Source organism: Tauraco erythrolophus, chromosome 2, assembly GCF_009769465.1.
Source record: "Tauraco erythrolophus isolate bTauEry1 chromosome 2, bTauEry1.pri, whole genome shotgun sequence".
Lineage (NCBI taxonomy): Eukaryota > Metazoa > Chordata > Aves > Musophagiformes > Musophagidae > Tauraco > Tauraco erythrolophus.
Genome location: NC_141466.1, coordinates 113450710 through 113467782, shown reverse-complemented (window position 1 = coordinate 113467782; position 17073 = coordinate 113450710). Strand labels below are relative to the sequence as shown.

The 17073-nt window shown below is 48.6% G+C and overlaps 1 protein-coding gene across 3 annotated transcripts in view; it reads right to left on the bottom strand.

The window, feature by feature from the left end:
* Window positions 1-2117: 2117 nt before the first annotated feature.
* The window catches only part of STUM (stum, mechanosensory transduction mediator homolog), a 43255-nt gene continuing 28299 nt past the window's right edge, over window positions 2118-17073 (bottom strand). Inside the window, exons 2-3 of one of the 3 annotated variants that reach the window (XM_086629837.1) lie at window positions 10232-10411; window positions 2118-2158 (exon numbers count right to left, since the gene is read on the bottom strand). In XM_086629837.1, the coding sequence (XP_086485963.1) occupies window positions 2118-2158; window positions 10232-10411 (221 nt within the window). Of the gene's footprint in view, window positions 2159-2306; window positions 2342-10222; window positions 10412-17073 lie in introns of those variants that run through there. The other 2 variants (XM_086629831.1, XM_086629842.1) reach the window with 2 other exon arrangements.

The following is a 17073-nucleotide window of genomic DNA, read 5'->3' as shown; positions in this document are numbered from 1 at the left end:
GTTCAGGACAAGACGGGCCTCAGTCAACGAGTGGTGAGCAATTACACCGTACATCACTCGTTTGTATATATTTAGCCTTGTACATATCCGTACATATATATATTGGTAGCAGTAGTAGTAAATTGTCCTTATCTCAACCCACGGGTCTCTTTTCTTTTTCTTCTTTAATTCTGTTCCTCATCCCTGGCGGGTGGGGGAGGGTGAGTGGGCAGCTGTGAGTTTAGCTGCTGGATCGGCCTAAACCACGACAGCTGGGTAAACGTGCATGGTTTGGACAGGTCCTGTCCCACCACAAGTTAGCTGGGACTGTGGATTGTGCCCTGGAGAAAGACTTCATGAGCCCGGAGAAGCACAGTGAGCCTTTGGTGCCTGCTTCCCGCAGGCTGTGGGCTTGCAGCGAAGAGTGGGCGTTAGGCAGCTAGGAAACTTTTCGTGAGGAAAGGTCCTGTATTAAAGCCAGAGGGTCTCCAACCATCAGGAGAGCACCTGGGGCTATGGGGAGGCTGAGCCGTGTCTCCTACTGCTGTAAACACTGAAGGAGCTTCCTACCCCACCAGCAACATGGGGGAGTGACCAACAGGTGCCGTGCCGAGTGCAGGGCTCTCCTCCACCCTCAGCAGGCAGCTGTCCTGCTCCATGTACCTCTGCGATATCTCTGAGGACACAGCGGGCGTTTTCAGAGCCTGGCAGGTGTTTCCGCGCTTTCTGCCTGCGGATGGTCAGGCAAGGAGGAGACACGTGTGCTCAGGGGCACTTGCTGCTGTTTGACTTAGCTCTCTTTGCAACAAGACTTATTCCAACTGACAGGATCTGTTCTGCACGGAAAATGAAAACGTGTCTCGAAAGCAAAATGTCGTTCTTGGAGAGGCCAGGAGCTTGCAGGCCAGTAGGGTTTGCTGCCATCCCCTCACCCACCAGCCATGCCTCTGCAGGACTGGTGGGCTGGAAGCGGGTCTTGGCTCCGTCACACTCTAGCAGCTCCCAGTTTTGGCAGTGAGTTTGTGTGAAGCTCCTCTCGCTGGGAAGACCCTCCCCAGGCAAGAGCAGCCACCTAGTTTTGCCCTCTTTCAACAGGGCTCCTCCTGCTACCTTTTTGGAGTTGAAAAGCAGCCAGATGGTGCCCCCAGGTCCCCCTCAGCTGAGTTCCTCTCACCCTGCTGAAACACCAGCCGGTGTCCTTCCACCTGAGTGCCCGAGTCAGCTCTGCGCATCGTGTGTTCAAACCATGAAAACACAGCCCTACCCCCATGTGGCCATGAGCCTTCCAACCATGGCCACTACCAAGCACCCCATTAGCACCAGGTCATGACGCTCAGGCTTCGGGCACTTACCCCAGGGAAGCGGAGCGGGAATGCTGCTTCAGCCAGGAGCGCACGCCGCGCTGTAAGGGGATCCATTTCCAAAGCACGGAGACGCTTCCAGCACGGATCTTTCAGGGAAAGGGGTGGAAAAGCCTCTTTTTTTCTTTTTTTTTTTTTTTGTTGACTCCCCCAGTATTGTTTTATATTAGAAGATTTTGACAGCACGTAGCTGATCCCACCACCCTTGCCAGTCCCTTGCCAGATAAAGTCTCCCCAGGGGCTGGTGGGAGGTCTTGTCTTTGCATTGTGCCAGCGGATGGAAGCAGGGAACGATCCCAGTCAGTTGAGCAGTACAACACGATTTACAGCAAGCACGTTTCTCAAGACATCTGCAAGGACAGAGCTTCACTGAGCGTCATATATACACAGACAGCAGAGGAGGCTGGGCTGAGCCCTCTGCCACCACAAAGCAGTCAAGGATGGACTCTTGGGGGGGAAAAAGTACCACTGGTTTGCTTTTCCATACTGTACATATATCTACTAATAGCTCCTTGGCATTTGATGTTCACAGCCAGTTTCCTTTAACGGTGAGCGTAAAAAGGAGGCAAAAAGCATCTTCAGTTACTTCCGCCTGAGAGAAGAGAGAAAGTGGCATCTCCTGCTCCCCTGGCTCAGCCACCTGCCCAGGTGCCACCTTCGCCGGGGGTGTCTCCTTCTCCCGGCACCCTCCTCCTCCTCATTGGCCGCCCACCGCGTGCTGGCCGGGGCCAGTCCTAACCCGCGCTGTGCTTGCCCCATCTCCGCTGCTCAATGGGATCAGTGCAAGTCTCCGTCGGCTGCTCTGCACCTCCGCTCCGCTGGACAGGCAGGTGAACCGGGTTCAAACAGAAGCAAAGAAAAGAAAAGGAAGAAGAAGAAAGACAAAGGGTAATGAAAAGGTCCGTGGCCCACAGCTGCCAAAGGAAATCTCTCGCCGTGTTTCTCTGCCCATACTTGTCCCAGCCACTACAGCTGCTGTGGGATCCCCTGTTCCTTGTAGCCTGTGAGGAGGGAGGGGAAGGGAACATGATTAGTGTTAATCCCTAACGAGAACCCTTGGCGAGGCTCAAGCGAGCCATGAGCCTGGTTTACCAGGACTGGAAAACCACGTGGAAGAATAAGGGGGGGCTGCCATGTCCCTCCTTGTCACCAGGCTGCCCCAGGGCAGGCTCAGCCAGGTGAGCTGCCCTGCCTTGCTTTAGCCAACATCTGCCCCGTGCAACCACGGGGTGCAACCACCTTCCCAGGCACGGCGACGTGGCTGCCGGCAGCCACCCTTGCCACTGCGGTGCCTGCCTGCCACCGGCCCCGGCATGGGCACAGGCACGTCTGCTTGAAGAGGTTATAAAGGCACAGTAGGTATCAGTGGCCACCAATTCCAGTACAGCCCAATAACCTAAAACCTTTACGGAAATGCTGTATTTTCTGCCTAAATCGTTCTGTATCAGAGCGTGGTTTTCTGCAGTGCGGGGGAAATGTATGGCCTTATATACTGCTCCAGAGACACCGCTGTTCCCATGCGCTGACCTGCCAGCTTGCTGGTTGTGCATCCCACACACTCACATCTCTACTTGCATTCTGCGTCCGAACCTCATCCTCCCAGAGGGTTGCCGGGTAGGAGGAGGCTGATTTCCTCTATCCACCTTTCAGTTCCCATGCTGGCTTTTGCTAACAGAGCTCTCCAGCAGTAATTGATTTGGGCTGTGGTTTGCAGAGGTGAACCAACATCTCTTGGAGGAGAACGGGGACGCCTTTAATCCCATGCTGACGTCTCAGAGTTCAAACACAGACCTCGGGATGCCTCTGTGGGCCCTTTCCCTAATGATATTCTCACTGCCTTGTTCTGCACTCGCTTTGCTCCAGCCCAGCAGAATTATGGGTGCTTTTGCTGGGGCACAGCAGCCCTCCAGCGGGACCAAAGAAAACTGAGCTTTCCAGCAGCAAAATCAATTGCACGGGGAAACTGCCCTGATCCCTCTTCCTCAACCACTCCTCCTCCTCTTCCCCCAGCCATGGGGTCTGATGCACCTCCTGACGAAGGCAGCGAAGCCCTCGGAGGGGGAGCTCTATGTTGGGGGACACCGAGGTCCCATGCAAGAGATAAAGCAGCCTGTCCCGCTGCTCATCACAGCTTCTCAGGGCACTGGGGCCCCACTTTTATTTACTGTCCTGTAAGCAGTGGTTGAGGGGAGGCTGTACATCCCATGGTGGGGGGGCTGCTTCTCCCAGGGTGCTGGGGCAGGAAAGGGCAATAGGAGGGCACCCACAGCTCCTGTGCTGACACAGGATAATGAGAAAAATACTGGGGTTTTTTAATGCTTTCCTAGGTAGTTGCAATGACTGCATCAGAAGCTTTACCTGCTTTCTTTTTAAGAGAAGCTGGATTGTTATTACGATAGCATCAATGCAAAAGATCTCCTTTTTAAAGAAGCAAACAAACTGTCCTTACCTGCGCATCCTGCAACACTTAAGACCTTTCAACTGGAAACTTTTTAAAAATCTGGAGGGTTTTTTCTTTCTTTGTTTAAATAACAGAAGTAGCCTGTCATTTTTATGATTTGAATTTCAAATGAGCCTGAAATTTCACATCTCAGAAGAGTGCTTAACTCTTCAAACACTTCTCCATTGATGCTTTTTAATATTTCTTTCCAACCCTTAGGTCAGGCTTTTGCAAGTTTTGTAACAGAAAACACCAGCAGGTGCCACAACCCCTATCTTTAAGGGACTTTTTGCTGAACTAAGAATTGGCCCCAGCAAATGAACTTTGCTGTACTTTGGAAAAATCCACGCATTCACCCAGGCTTGGCAGTCTGGATCACCTGCTGCTAAACGAGCACAAGAAATAGAGGAGGAGATTAATGACACTTATCAGCACATATTACCCTGCACCACATTGCTTCGCATTGTGTGCAGCTGAATAGAAAGACTCTCACCTCTTTCAAACAGCTTTTTCTGGGGGAAAAAATGATGATTTCTTATACATTTATGTTCGAAGTGTGAGTCAGCTCTGAGGGCAAGATGAACTGGTTGGAAACCTGTAAGATGGGCTTGTCTACAGCATTGGTTTAATTTGTTCGGGGAGCACAGTAAAAAAAAACCCAACCAACCACATGGACTAGAGAGTTGGGGCATGCCATAAACCCTTAGCTAAAGTAAGCAACATATGCTTACAGCGACCAGCTTGCATAGCCATGCCTTTTACTAAGATATAGTAGAAATCCTTTCACTCCTGCGATCAGCTTTGAAGCTGGCTGGAAGCCAGTTACAGTGGCCAAGCCTGTATCTCTCTTTACATGACCAAAGTAAGCCAAAAGATGACCTGTCCTATGCTAAACTTATTCATTAAAATACTTCAGACTTAACTTATTAAATAGTTTATATATGAAAAATAGTTATTGCATTTCTTGCATAGGAATAGCTGTTCTGTATGAAGCAGCTTTACATTAATACGCCTGCAATACAGTTAAGGTGCAGTTCTGTAAAACGAATGGCTCTGGGATCAAGATTAAGTTGATTTGAGTATCTGCACAGAAAATCACTGATTTAATCAAGTTTGCTTTAAATGGCATTTCTTCTGTAAAGCATTGCAAGTAAGATTCAGGCAAAAAGAAACCAGTTCGTGCACAGACTCTGCCAGGACTGGGTTCATGCAGAGGGTGGCCTCCAGATGCTCTCCAGGCTGAAAAGGGTCTCTGCTCTGCTCTGAGGGGCAGCCCGAGGGGCATTTCAATGCTGGGTGGAGAACACGTCCCCGGGGCTATGTGGCCACAGGACAGACACAGAGACAGGTGAATGCACGTACAGGCACACAGCTGGACTCGGGCTGGGAGCGGGCAGCACCGGTCAAATCCAATCCCAAAGTGCTTACCCCAGCTGAGCGCTCATTATTCTCCGTGGGGAGCTGCCATGGGGTGGGAGGAAGAGGAGGAGGAGGAACAGAAACAAACTTACCTTGTGAAACTTTGATGGTGAACAAAAGGAGGCAAAGGAACATGAAAGAAAGAGAGAGGGAGAAATGTAACTGTAGACGATATATCCGAAACACATGGAGAACCAGAAAAGAACGAATAAATCGAGGCCGCAGAGTAAACAGAGAACAGCTGCTCTACCGTCAGACATTCACACCAGGGCTAAACATTATTTAAAATCCTTGTACTTGAAGTGGATCATTTCGTTTGGGGCTCTTGTTTGAAGAGGATAGAGGAATCCTCATCTGCTACCCAGCTCACCGGCCCCGAGCCGGACAAGCTGGATGGAGTAACGCCTCTGAGTGATGCTCCCATGAACGCTTTCCTCCATGACGTTGCTATTCCATGGGTTTGACCGAAGGGGAATGCTGAAGGAAGGTGGCAAACAATATGTCACAGCGTACCGGACAGCACAAGGCACGCCGTTCACCATCCGAGAGCTGGGAAAACTACACCTGGCAGCTTTTTGGTAGTTTTGCTGCTGAGTTTGCTTGTGCCCACAGGTAAATCACAACTACGGTGTTCCCTGGCCTGGCTGGGTCCTGCAAACTCAGGCAGTACTTAACATTTCTACAATATTTTAAGAACTTACCCCACTACAACATTTGGTAAGAAACTGCAAAAAATGGTATTTTACTGAATTCCTCAGGCATAGTTTGGGGGATGTCTCTATTTAGATTTAAAATGAACCATAACAGGTCTAAGTGGGCAATTTGTCCTCAGAATTTCCTTCATCTCTTGAAGAGTTCCCAGCTTTTTTAGGATGTTATTCTCTTCTAAGTCTCTCAAGCGCTTTCTGCTCCCTCCCCTTCCCAGGGCAGCTGCGTTACCTGCCCTAGCAGAGGCCCTGCAAAGAAGAGAGGCTCGGTGACACATTCCAAAGTCCCTCAGAGCCTGAGCTGCTGCTGCTTCTGGCAGGGCCCGAGCGCTGTAATTAGCAAAGGAGCAACAAGCAGACAGCATGATTACAGGTAATTTCTTACTGCTGGCTGGCAATCGGTCCTTAAGAGCCAGCTGCCCACTGCAGAAACAGGGGCTGTAGCAGGAGTCCCCATCCTGTGGAACCCCAAGCGATGGAGCCTTTGCTTCTTCACAGGTTTGGCCAGGAGAGTCATTAATTCAGAGGCCAGAAGCTGAGCGAGGGCTTCCTTCAGAAACCAGCCTTGACTTCTTGGCCACATTCATCAGGGGCAAAACAACGCCTGGACTTCTGTCCCCTACACCACCTCAGTGTGATGTTACTATACTGATTTCTGCCATATTTCTGCCCAGAAATGGCACAAAACCTTTCATAACACGCTCTGAGCAGCTGGGGAGCTCCTAGAAAGGCTGTTCCTCTGTGTTCGTTCTGCATGATGCAGCTGATGAAGATGTGCACTGCATGGCCTGCGGACAAGGTGTGCCTTCAGCAGAGGGAAACTTGCCCAGAAAGCCTTGGGAGGCTCATTTTCCAGTTGGCCTTGGCCAGCTAATTAGCTCTGTTTTATCTCAGCTCCGTGCCTTGTCCCCGCAGCCGTGACCAGGGGTTCGAGGAGAGCATGGTGCAGCTGCGCTGCCCAGCCACCGCCACGGGCATTGGGTATTTGCAGCAATAAGGGGAGGGTCTAGGGTGGGGTTTTTTTGCAAAATAATTAAGTGCTTCCTTTTAATCTACCTTTGCCTTCAAACAGCAGGTAAAGCGAAGGACGGTTCCCAAAGCCATATGGCTGCTTAAAGAAGATATCTGTGGCGTTTAACGGGGCCAGCTGGCAATTCATTTAAATTAGCAGAGAAAATGCCCCGTGCCATTGTGCTGCCAAAAGTCATTAAGTGTGACAGCAAAATTGCAGTCAATTAATCGTCTTTCTGGGATATATCCCACTAAAGGGCTGGATGGGACTCCCCAAGGCCAGTCAGTCTCTTCCATGTCCCATCTTGCTCTGACAAACATGGGTCTACCCACTCTTGAGGTCTTCCAGTGAAAGAGGGCAGATCCTGCCATGCCACCTCTTCAGCGTTTTGACCTTACTGGAGTGAAAACGTCTCCTAATTTCCACATAGATCTTTCCTGCTGTTATTTAAGTCTGTCTTAGGCTAAACTGCTGCCCTCTCACATTTACTAGCCTGCTGAACCTCCTCACTGCCTGCTGTCTCACGGTTCTCTGGACTCTCTCCAGGTTGTCCACATGAAGTACAGCCTCCAAAGCTGGCCATGAGCCTCGTTGCAGCTTTACATGTGGCGAGAAAGGTGCCGGGGCCAGTTCATGTCCTACAGGCTCTGCTCCTACCTGCCTGGGTGCAGGTTGTTCCCTCTGCAGCAACGTACTCCTGTGCAGCTGGTGACTCACGCAGCCACTACATCCTTCTCCAAAAAACAAGTTGTTCCCTAGTGTATATTTATGCAGCTGATTAATCCTTCCTTAGCATCTTGGACTTGTCTCTACTATGTAGCATTTAGTTTTTTCAGATCATTTCATCCATTTTCTTGAATTTGGACAGGGCCCTCCCTGCCCCTGCCACCCTCGCAGCTGCTGGGGGTGTAGGACTACTAAACCCCTTCTCCAGTCCATCATCAAGCCAAGAATGAAAATACTGAACAGACCTGGATTCAGGAGGGACCTTTCAACTCACCTCTCCTTACATCTTTCTAGTTCAGGAAAATGCATTTGAACGACGGTTCTCAAGCACATTTCCCCCCAGGCCATGTCTCCCCGGCTCGCTGGTAGGAATGCTGTGTGAGATGGCATCAGAGCCTCAAAGTCAGGAGGGTCGGCCAACCACTGCCACCACTCAAAAAATGAATCCCTCTGCCACAGAAGGGAATCAAGCCAGTCTGACACGGCTTGCACTGGACAACTCCAGGCTGAATTTGTTTCTTTTTATTTTCTAAATGCATACAAGTCAGTTGTTTCATTACTTCCTCCAGGAACTGAAGTTTACCTGATTGGCCTATAATTCTTCTCCTTTTCCCTCATTAAAGGCAATATGACATCATCGTCAAAGCTCTCCCCTCGGAGCAAGATCCCCCTGATCCAGAGAGGCACTCCTCCCTCGGGGAAAGCCGGAGACGAGTCCCTGAACCGCCCGGCTGCTTCCCACCCTTCTCCTCCCTGCTAGCACCCATCAACTTAGACAGCACCCACTGTGCCCTGCCTCTAGCCCAACGAAATCATTGGCACCCTCACAGGGATGCATGGAATCGGCTGTTTCAAGGCGAGGAAGATTAGAGGTGGGAAGTAGTTTCACTTTTTTTTTAACTATTTATTTCCCATCTGCGTGCAGACTCAAGTTGCAGCGGTGTACAATTTCTGGCGAGTGCATCAAATAGTTTGTTTGTACACACGAAAAGCAAACCATTTCCTGGCAGTGTTTGTAAATGAAATGCCTTATTTCTTGCATTTGAAATATTGTTTCCTTTTGAAGCGATTACTTTTTTTTTTGAAACATGAAAACAAAACATGAAAAACGAACCATTTCAGGTCTGATCCAGCTGGGAGCAATCCATCACTTCTGTTCTTTGTTTTGATTGAAAAATGAGATTTTTCTTTTATTCTCCATCAGCCAAGAGCTGCTTTATTTAGTCATTATTTTCGCTGCATGGCAAGTAAACTTAAAACTCAGCTATTTAGTGCGACAGCAAGAAACTGCCAAGGGCTGTGACTTGTCAGATGATACATGGCTGGTTAACGTAAAACATGTTGACTCCTCTTACCCTTCCCTACTGCAACCAGAGGGGCCGGGATGAAACATTGTGATACTGTGGTCGGGGACCTCCTGGCCTGAGCATCCCCACCACGCGCTGCTCACTCTGCCTCCCAAACTGGTGGGGTCAAGCCAGACGTGGGGAACAGCTTTGGGGCGATACTTCCAAGATGTACAGTTTTCCCCAGCAACCAAACTGGAAAAACAGTAAGACCCTCCTGAGGCCCAGCCCCTCTACCCAGAGGACATACAGGAACGGGACTATGGTGAAAGGCAAGTCACACTGTCAGCTGTAGCTCTTTATCTGGACAGACGTTTTCCTGCCTCTGCCCACAACTGCAGAACTGGGTCCTGCCAGACAGTGAACTGCACACAGAGGCTGTCCAGCAGAACAGTATATGGTTATGAACACGTAATTATGGGATTACACACAAATGGGGCAGGTTCTTAAAGACACGTCACAGATGTACACTGATTTAGAATTTATCCTCAGAAATAAATCAGGCTACCCCCTACCCTGTGGGTACATCTACAAGGATCCTTGGCAGGTAGTTTGCAGGGGAAAACAAAGAGCAGTGCTGCCTTCATCCTGAGGAAAGCCTTTTGCCTCACTTATGTTCAGGTTTTAATATCCATCGTTTGCTCTGCACAGGGCTTGCCCATAACTCAGTCTGCACATTCAAGCTGGCTCAGAAATTGTGTGGTTTGGTGAGAGAGTATAACCCCTGGGTCTAGCAGCTGAAGACATGCACTGGTTTCCTGCTGCTTTTTTCAATTTCATCCATTTCATTTTCAGGTGGGTGCCTGGCAATTTCCTGAGATCCTCTCTCCTCCTCTGTCATGCAGCCACAGATGTCATCAGCATGACAGAGTCATGAGGGAGAAAACGCTTTCTCATTCAACCACGCACATGGATGCAATCAGGGCAGAAGGGGCTTCAGGCAGCAGTGTTCATAGTGCTAGAGGGCCTCACTCCTTCCTGCGCTTTTCATTTTATAAAGGGGAAAGGAAGATCCTAACCCACATGGTGGGATGGGAGGCTCTTCCAGATACGTCAGAGGGCCCATCCCAACTGCCTCCCAGCAATTCCTCTGCCTACTCTTCTTCTCATGGACTTGCAGAGCCCATCCTGTAGCTCTTCTTCCCTACAGTGGAGTCTTACGGCTTGCAGGGGCTTTAGCTGGGACCCAGCAATACGGCCACGGAAGGGAGAAGTCAGAGGGGTGAGTGCACCGTACTTACTTGCAAGAATGACCATGTCCATCCCCCAAAATATACTCATAATCCAGCCAACCATCACGATCGCCGTCAGGATCTGAATCAGAGCAGCAGCAATGTTCAGCCAGAAGACACAACACATGTGCCTGTCAGGGAGGTCGGTCCGGGCTCCGCACAGCACGGTGAACGCGGATACAAACGTTCCTAGGGAGAGGACAAAACGCCCAGTGAAAGCCACAGCTTCATGCCAAATTCCTTCCCTTAGATCCACTTCTCATAGCATCCCACTTCTCATAGCATCACACTTCTTGTGCTCCCACTGCAATGCTGAAAAGCTAGAAAAACTTTACAGGAGGACAAATGGAGGCACAGCCATATCTCACTCAAATATGCCATTGTCTCCTATTGAATTACACCAATACATATACTTGAAAACCAGGACAGCAAAAATGCTCTTTGTGTTTTGGCTCCTTCCCCCCCACCCAACAGTAAGCATTTACACAGTGCAGGCAGTATACAAGGGAGTGCTATACTGTGGAAATACCAGTCTACCTTTTTTCTGCCTGGTGGCTCTCTCTTGGGGAGAACATTTACTACACAGAAGCTCTAAAAGGGAAAATTGCACCCAGAGTTAGAGCAGGACTGGCTCTAGAAAGCTGTATGGATCTGGCAGTCTGAAAATAAAAGGGTGCTAATGTGGCACTGCATCTTTGCGCAACGCTTTCCCCAGTCGCGGGTTGTTACCTGAGAGCACGTTTTAACAAAGCAGAAGGAGCCAAACCAGCGCTGGAGCCAGGCGACCTGGTGTTGCAGCCCTTGGCTCTGCTCCAGACCAACTTACAAAGCTTGCCAACACCCTTCAGACTTCCTAAAACAATTCAGATGAGGGATCTTGTTGATATATGAAAGTTCAAGCTGAGGGAAAAAGAAACATATACCACAGCAGCCTTTACAAAGATTCTTCCTGAATTTACCACATTGGACAAGCCTGATCATTTATTTGCAGCTGATGTCCTGGACCCACGGCTAGTTGGAACCCGCAGCACAGAGAAGCCTTGTCTGTCCCACAACTAACCTGCAGAAATACACAGCACGGGCAAAGAGCAAAAAAAGCTGTTTCTGACCCCTAAAATGTATGAGTTGTTGGCCAGGAGGTTCGGTCACCTTCAGCGTCTCTTATCATTATGAATTGTCTTTGGGGTTTTTTAATATAAATACAGCATTGCTGATGTTGGTACAAAGGTGCCACGTGGACTCTTCTGGGTAATGTAGTTGTCTGAAATGCTTCTTTTAATGAATGTCGTGAATTAAAAATCCTGCAGTGCAATATCCAGTGGTTTCTACAAAAATCGCCCTTTTCCCTATCAGAAGACGGAAGCCTGCAAACTCCCTGTAAGATGCGAATGAATGAGATCATCTTCAATGCACACAAGCGCCTTGTTGAACTTGGGGGAAGGAGGGACTCCCTCGGTTTGACTGAAGATGAGGAGGAAACACTCAGTTTAGACCCTTCCAGTAGACCTCACCAGACAGAGGGAGCAGAAGGATCTGGTTAGGAGCTAAATATCATTTCGTCCTACGTTGCTGGAGTGGTGGAAGAGATAATCTCTTCCATTGCTGCCTCTTCTTCAGTGGGTCACAAGGAGAACAGAGAGTTAAGATGCCAAAATGCTAGGGAAGGCTGGCTACAGCCTATTTTTAATCTCGCCATCCTCTGCAGGCTTCAACTCCAGCATCTTCCTAACACGCCACCAGCTCCTAAAACCCCGCTTGTCTTCCAGCCGCTGGCTCGATCTGATCTGGTACTCTCACCCGCTCCCTTCGCCGCACGCCAAAGCTGGGCACGGAGTGGCACCATGGCAGAGGGGAGCAGGTGAGCGTCGCTGGGGCGGCGGGAGGGAGCCTGACGGCAGAGGATCATGGGGAGGGAGAGGGGCAGCATCTTCTCCCACGTGAGAAATCCCCCTCTGGTCTTCGTCCTCTGATCACTCGGCTTTCATGGGCAGCGTTTCATTCCCTTATCCACCAAAATAAAAGGGTCCGCACAGAGGAAAAGGGGAAATAATTTTAATCCCAAAGGATGTTGTATAAGTCTCCTTTTTGCTTCTAAAAAAGAAAGGCTGACTTTTGCTCTGTGGCTCTGTCTTCCATGGCTTTTGTGTCCTCCATGTGGGACTACGTGAGATCTCTGCCCTGCTTCATCGACCTTTTTTTTTTCCTTTGTAGTTCCTCCAAAGCAGAAGGAAGCCTGGAATATTTTCCCATGCTTCCTGAAACCGTTGTCTGCAAAGTTACACCACAGCACTCTCTGAGATTAAATATGGATTGAGGCAAGATCAGAGACTGGGTGTTTACATTTTCCCATCAGGATGCAGAATCTTGCCAAATGGAAATGCGTGTCTCTCTTTAAAATGAAAATGAAAATTTTCCCCTCTTGCCTTACCTTTATGTCTTCCAAGATGTGTTACAAAAAGGTCGTAAGTGAGCAATAATTCTTAAGCTACAGCCTTGAATTCTTCCAGTGAAGCTTTTAAGATTTTTTACATCATTAGAGTGAGGTGCTGAATTAGCTAATTAATCCCTGAACACCACAGTGACTAAGCTAATGTCTAGTCCTATTCAGAAAGGAATAAAGCAGACAAAGCAGTTAAGTGGCCCTCTCAGGACAGACAATTGATACTGAAACTAGGATTAAAATTTCATGAATCTTGGCTTCCAATTCCCTCTTCGGGCCACTTTTCTACTCACGGGAGCCAATTCATTTTCCAATGCCAGTGCATTTTCTTTATTAATTACGATTAACTAATCTTTGGAGGTTGTCGGCATTTTTAAAAGACTTAAGACATGCCAGCAGATATGGAAGATGGAAGTATTTTTCCTCTAGTCCACATGTGCTTTAAAATATGAAGCAGAAGAAAAAGTCTTAAGTGCATTTGCCGAGGTAGATGTTTTCCCCTTAAGAAGCCGTCGGTCATAGTCACACATTGCCGAATATGGAAGCGTTTGCATCTGGAAGCAGAGAGGTGGAGAGGAGGAGGAGGAGAAGGAGGAGGAAGACAAGCAAGCTGTATCAGCTGATCCCACCTGGCTGCGTCAGAGCTGGGACACTGAACCGTTTCCCTCCCTGACCAAGCATTCAGACACTTGCATACCCACAGCCTAGAAATCATAAACTCGGTACGCAAACTGCAGCTGCGATGGTGTTGGCCAAATAAATCAGCTGTTCAAAAAGGGCTCGGGCTGTGAGTGTACCAGCAAGCACAAACTGCTAACTTCGCAAGCAGACGTAAGCTAAAATCCCCTACAGCTATGCCAGCACAGCATAAGTAAATTATATGAAGATTTTCTTCTATCTTCCCAACAAAAAATTCCCAAAACGCAGGAAAATCTAGGATTATTCTAAATCATGAATTAATATAGCCTTTTTGGAGACAGAGAGGAGGCGGTGGAGAGAAGATGCCCTACACTACCTAACGAGCCTGTGAGCTCAGCCTCATGGTACACCAGGGCCCATTGCAGACACTTGCCCAGGCCATGCTGCCCACTGGCACCCGGAGTTGGAAAGTAGCAGGGGCTGGGCAGAGGGATGGGTGGGAGCAGAGGGTTGCTTTTGTGGAGCAGGTGGAGGGAGCAGAGGGTGAAAATGCCATATGCAGTGAGGCTGGGAGGGGATGGGAAGCTGAACTTGCTCTTCCAGCTCATCTCGTCTCACTTGGGGCAGCGTCAGCCAGCTGGGGCCCCCGCACAGTACTGGGCAAGGAAAGAGAGACCCTGGGAGCCTGGGTTTGCTTTTGCCGTCAGCAGAATCAGGGTATTTTTAGATTACATCAGCAAATATGGGAGACCTTTTGTTTTCAACAACTGTCTTCAACAGTTTAACCCATTGAGCATGAAGGGAGGTGTGCTATCTGTAAGACATTGCTGTAAAGGGAGAGACAAATGAGGGGTTGTTTTTGCCCTTTCTCTCCTCTCTAGTCTGTTGTCACAACAGGATAAAGTCCCCTCTCCAGTTTACACTGGTACCCTGGCAGCCATGGCCTTCCCAAGAGCATCATTTCCTGGTTCCCGGCCTCACAGACTACATGAAAATAGTATAAGAGGAATAGTTTTGGATTTTTTTCTCTTAAGAGGAAAACTCACATCCTGGAGAGAGCTCTCCTAGCTTATTACTGTTGGAGTCACTCTTCTGGGGTGGAGGAAGACATGAAGTCAATCCCATGGCCTGTCCTGAGCACAGTCTCCTCAGTACTATCTGAGCAGCAGTGATTGGATTATGGAATATCTTAAGCTGAATAGGAGAAGTTCTTCTCTCCTATATTTACAAGAAAGCCTATCCTGGGCACTTCTGCAGGAGTTTCAGCCAGACATGGATCTTGGTATGTTCCACGTGGAGAACGCAGCTGTGAGCAAACTTCTGACGGCACTTTCCTAGAAACATCAGAAGTGAGAGAATGGTTGGAGCCAGAGTATAAACCAGAGGAAGACAAGACACTGATGGCCACAGTAATTTGAGCACACAGACGACTTGTTAGTGGGCTTCCCACTGACTACCAGATATCTGAAACTTCACAACAGAAAGCATCTCAGCTGCAAAGAAATCACATCTGATGAGCTGCTCTGTTACAGGTGGACAAATAGCAGAAACCCAAATTACTGCACTCAGGGGCAGCATGTGAAGATTATGATGATGATCATGCTGATGGTCATGATCCCTACCCTACAAAAGCCTGAAGCTAGGGAAGGGCTGAGAAATGCTTTTTCCTCTTCCCACAATGCTTGGAGGTCATTTAAGATGCTCCCTTATAGCACTGGGAGTAAACAAGGCAGTAGTGGGCTGGTGCCTCCTGTCCTGCTCCCAGAGGGAAAAATGAGACCATGTCATAGCTGGAACACAGTGCAGGTAAGCATAGGTGAAGATGGGAAGGTGGGAGGCATGAAATTTGAGGTGTCTGTAGGAGCAGGGAGGCTGTTGAATTAATGGTGGGAGATGTAGTTAATGAGCACGTATTTTCTGGGGATGAGATATACCCGTGCTGCTGTATTGTGTCAGGGGAGTGCTCTATGTGGGGACGCATCTGAGGTGCCTTTGAATTTTTTAAGTTAAATGATTATTAGCTGTCATTAAACAGTGTTGGCAGATATATGAGGTGGATGTTGTGGATGTGCTGAAAATTCATAAGATGTGCTGGTTCTTGCTTGCATGAGTCAGGAAAAAACTGTGAGAAGGGTGATAAGGATTGCACTTGTTTCCTCAGTATTACAGTGAGCATGTTGCTTACTGGTCAAGGCATCCTTGAGTCCGAAGTGTCTTGAACTCATTTTTATATTCTAGTTTGAACTGTAAGGAGTTGTTTCAGTTGTAGAGGCCTTTCATCCTTGGTATCAATCAAAATGTTAACCCATAGTCCTTTGGGTTATGATGACGGAAAGGGAACTACTAAAACTTGCCCAAGAAAGGGCTAGAGCAATATCTGCTGATGCTGTTTAGGTGGGTAGAGCCGGGCTGTGGAAAGGACACTATTAACAACACAATAAAATGAAGTGGCAAAGCATTAACACCTAGGCTATTTGCTGAAGTTTCCTAGAGCTGAGAATTGTTTGTGTCTTTGCTTGAAAAAACAGATGCAAATTAAAGCCCCCTGGAAGCACTCCGGCCAGCACCAGTCCCCACGAGTGTCACCAGTTTCCACCTGGCTGGAAGTCACTAAGGCTTGGGCTGCATCAGAGAGACCTCTCCAGTGCAGATGTATCACCTAAACCCTCTGAGATAAGAGTGCTTTCTTTCCAAGCTTGCTGCAGCTTGCTGAACAGAAAAGGCTGGTTCAGAATAATGTTAGATGTACCTGTGTGTGATCTACCATGGCTCTTGCAGTTTGTAAGTGCAGGGCTCTTGCCAGGGTCTCCACCATGCCTTGTCTTCCCATGGCTTCCTCACAGAGCTGTGATTGTGGGCAGGGGACATGCAAATCAGACCGATTCACCGCAGCAAAAGCAGAGCGTGGCAGGCTGGAGGGTGTGCTCCTTGGTGAGCTAACCCTTTTCAAGTACCTGGGCCTGGCTCCATGGCTGGATGTGTTCCTGCCAGGAGCTATATTCTCACTCAGCTTCCTCAGAGGTACTCAAAGCAAGCAATGGAAGACACCAACCCACTTGCTATTCAGCCCCCTTTGAAAATAGGTGCGCACAAGTAGAGCTGCACTCCTGGAGCAGAGTATCCAGCTGAAGTGCCTGTGGCCTTCTTGCACCGAGCAGCTTGGGAGTGCTGAAGAACTCATGTTGCCACTATGGGTTTGGGGCCAGTGCTCAGTCCATGATAGGGAGTTTGTCATTTACACAGCAATTTTTCACCTATTGGTGGATGCTGGACTTGTTTCTTTTGAAATACAAAGAAAGTAGAGATGGTAAGATTGCAACACAAAGCTGCAGCATCAGCAAGGTTTAGGTGTTTCACCCAAGAGAACATGCAACCTGAGTGACAGTGGCATCCCCTACGTTCTTCTCCTTGTAGTTCATGTCAGTCATGGACGTAAGCCAGGACTTGGTGGCGTTTAACAGGTTTTCTCCTAGAAATAATGGTGAGCTAGACCTAAATCTTAAAAGAAAGCTTGGTTTTTAGGCTAAAGTGTGATTACATCGCCATTGGATACTGGAAAGTATCCAGACTAAAGCCTACCTCTGCCTACTACAGTGAGAGGGGTCTAGGGCAAATAAATGGCTTTAACAATTTGAGGGAGAAGAAGGGAAGAAGCAGTGGATATCTTAGAAAACAGGAGGATTGCTTGGTCCCAGGCAGCATCTCTTAGAATTGAAAAATCTGAATCCCACGTGCACAGGCCAGGTGTAACAAGAACTGCTGCAAGGGAGGA